This window comes from Camelina sativa, chromosome 17 (genome assembly GCF_000633955.1).
Source record: "Camelina sativa cultivar DH55 chromosome 17, Cs, whole genome shotgun sequence".
NCBI classification, from domain to species: Eukaryota; Viridiplantae; Streptophyta; class Magnoliopsida; order Brassicales; family Brassicaceae; genus Camelina; species Camelina sativa.
Window position 1 is genome coordinate 7,616,454 of NC_025701.1, and position 2,020 is coordinate 7,618,473.

Below are 2,020 nucleotides of genomic sequence, written 5' to 3' on the forward strand. Positions count from 1 at the left end.
TTTAGAAGTCATATGGAATTACTCTTCTTGTGACCATAGTATTTGATTCATTCTATGTTTTATGTTTCAGTTATCTTCACATAAATCAGGCCCAACGGTTACATTCAACTTGAAAAGACCTGATGGCTCTTGGTTTGGTTACTTGGAGGTGGAAAAGCTTGCTTCTTTATCTGGAATTCAGTTACGGGTATGTTTTGGAAACACAGTTTTATTCTCTTTGAATTCTTCCACCCCAAAGAAAAGAAGTTATGTAAGTAAGATTAGGGGCTTGCACTCGCTGGCAAGGGGTAATCTTGCATTAGGTCATTTGACGCTGATATTTCATCTTTCATTCTACTTCATTTTGGTGTAGACAGGATGTTTCTGCAATCCTGGCGCATGTGCAAAGTATCTCGACTTGTCTCATTCTGATCTATTGTCTAATGTAGAGGTATAATTGTTCATTTTTTTGCTGGCCCTGATTTTTTAGCAGATCTGGTATTATATAGTTGACCATGACTTCCTTTTAATTTAACCTAGGCTGGGCATGTTTGCTGGGATGATAATGATGTGATAAATGGAAAACCAACAGGGGCTGTTAGGGTTTCGTTTGGTTATATGTCAACCTTTGAAGAGGCCAAGGTATGTTTGTTCCTTTATTTAGTTTTTCCCCAAATCCATGTATCGGAAGTTGTCGTAAACAAAGCTCATTTTTGCCTTGCGGCCACCTAATTTAAAGTGTATACTTCATTCACAGAAATTTGTTGATTTCATCATAAGTTCATTTGTTTCACCTCCAAAGAAGATTGGGAATGGAAATGTCATCAGTGGAAGGTTTCCTCAACTTCCTTGTGACGGTACTTTCTTTAAAATCTTTTATGGTGCTTTGCTCCTAGTAACACTAGCTGTTGTTATTTAACTCTCTTGGAACATTATTCACTCACGTTGACATAAAATGGACTTGCATAATTGATTCCGCCACTCAGTCTCTGGGGGATGTGACCTTATCAAAAGTCACCATCTTCACATGCTTACCTTTCCGTAATTTTTGGTAATAGATGCTTCAGTTAGCCACACAAATAAAGTGTATGGAGCTTGTCGTTACTTCGTTTGATTTTTGGAAAACCACGAAACGTAACTTGCTAGTTGCTACATACTAAATATTCATAAAGCATATATGGCGTCTTAATTCTATGGATCTCCGCTTTTTGTTGATTTGCAGAACTTGAAAGTAAAGAATCTTTTCCAAGCCACTACCTTAAGTCAATTACTATATACCCAATCAAGTCATGTGCTGGATTTTCTGTGATGCGTNGCCATCCGTCATGGCTTCAAATTACTCAAGTCGCTTACACCTTCTGCAATTTGGATGTGAGTATAACTTTGCTCCGTTCAGAATTTCCAATATCGAAAAAGACTTCAAAATTTCCTTAGTAGATTANACTCCAAATCGGTGCTGCTGTTTGTGCAGGTATTAGTGGTTGGGCTGATCTCTTTAGCATNTAAATATGTTATTTATTCTTGTTAATCATTGTTTGAAATTTGCAGAAGTTTAAAGTGCCCTCCAAACAATCTCATATTGTAGAAGCTAAGTGTGTTCTGTATCTATTTACTAGGCACACAACGTCACTTTCCGTATATGTGAAAAAGAAACTACAGGCTTTACGACATGGAAACGGAGCTGGTGTATGTATTCTGTATGGCAGTGAAAATCTGAAGGTCAGTTCTTTCATGATTAAAAAGTAATCAGTTCATATATGTATATTTTTTAAAATGTCATCATTTACTTTAGAAGTCATATGGAATTACTTTTCTTGTGACCATAGTATTTGATTCATTCTATGTTTTATGTTTCAGTTATCTTCACATAAATCAGGCCCAACGGTTACATTCAACTTGAAAAGACCTGATGGCTCTTGGTTTGGTTACTTGGAGGTGGAAAAGCTTGCTTCTTTATCTGGAATTCAGTTACGGGTATGTTTTGGAAACACAGTTTTATTCTCTTTGAATTCTTCCACCCCAAAGAAAAGAAGTTATGTAA

The 2,020-nt window shown here is 36.4% G+C and overlaps 1 protein-coding gene across 1 annotated transcript in view; it reads left to right on the forward strand.

The window, feature by feature from the left end:
* Positions 1–2,020, forward strand: part of LOC104759250 (molybdenum cofactor sulfurase-like) — an 11,758-nt gene that overhangs the window by 5,058 nt on the left and 4,680 nt on the right. Inside the window, exons 7-13 of the mRNA XM_010482198.1 lie at positions 71–187; positions 353–430; positions 520–621; positions 737–836; positions 1,202–1,350; positions 1,528–1,698; positions 1,837–1,953. Of these exons, the coding sequence (XP_010480500.1) occupies positions 71–187; positions 353–430; positions 520–621; positions 737–836; positions 1,202–1,350; positions 1,528–1,698; positions 1,837–1,953 (834 nt within the window). The remainder of the gene's footprint in view (positions 1–70; positions 188–352; positions 431–519; positions 622–736; positions 837–1,201; positions 1,351–1,527; positions 1,699–1,836; positions 1,954–2,020) is intronic.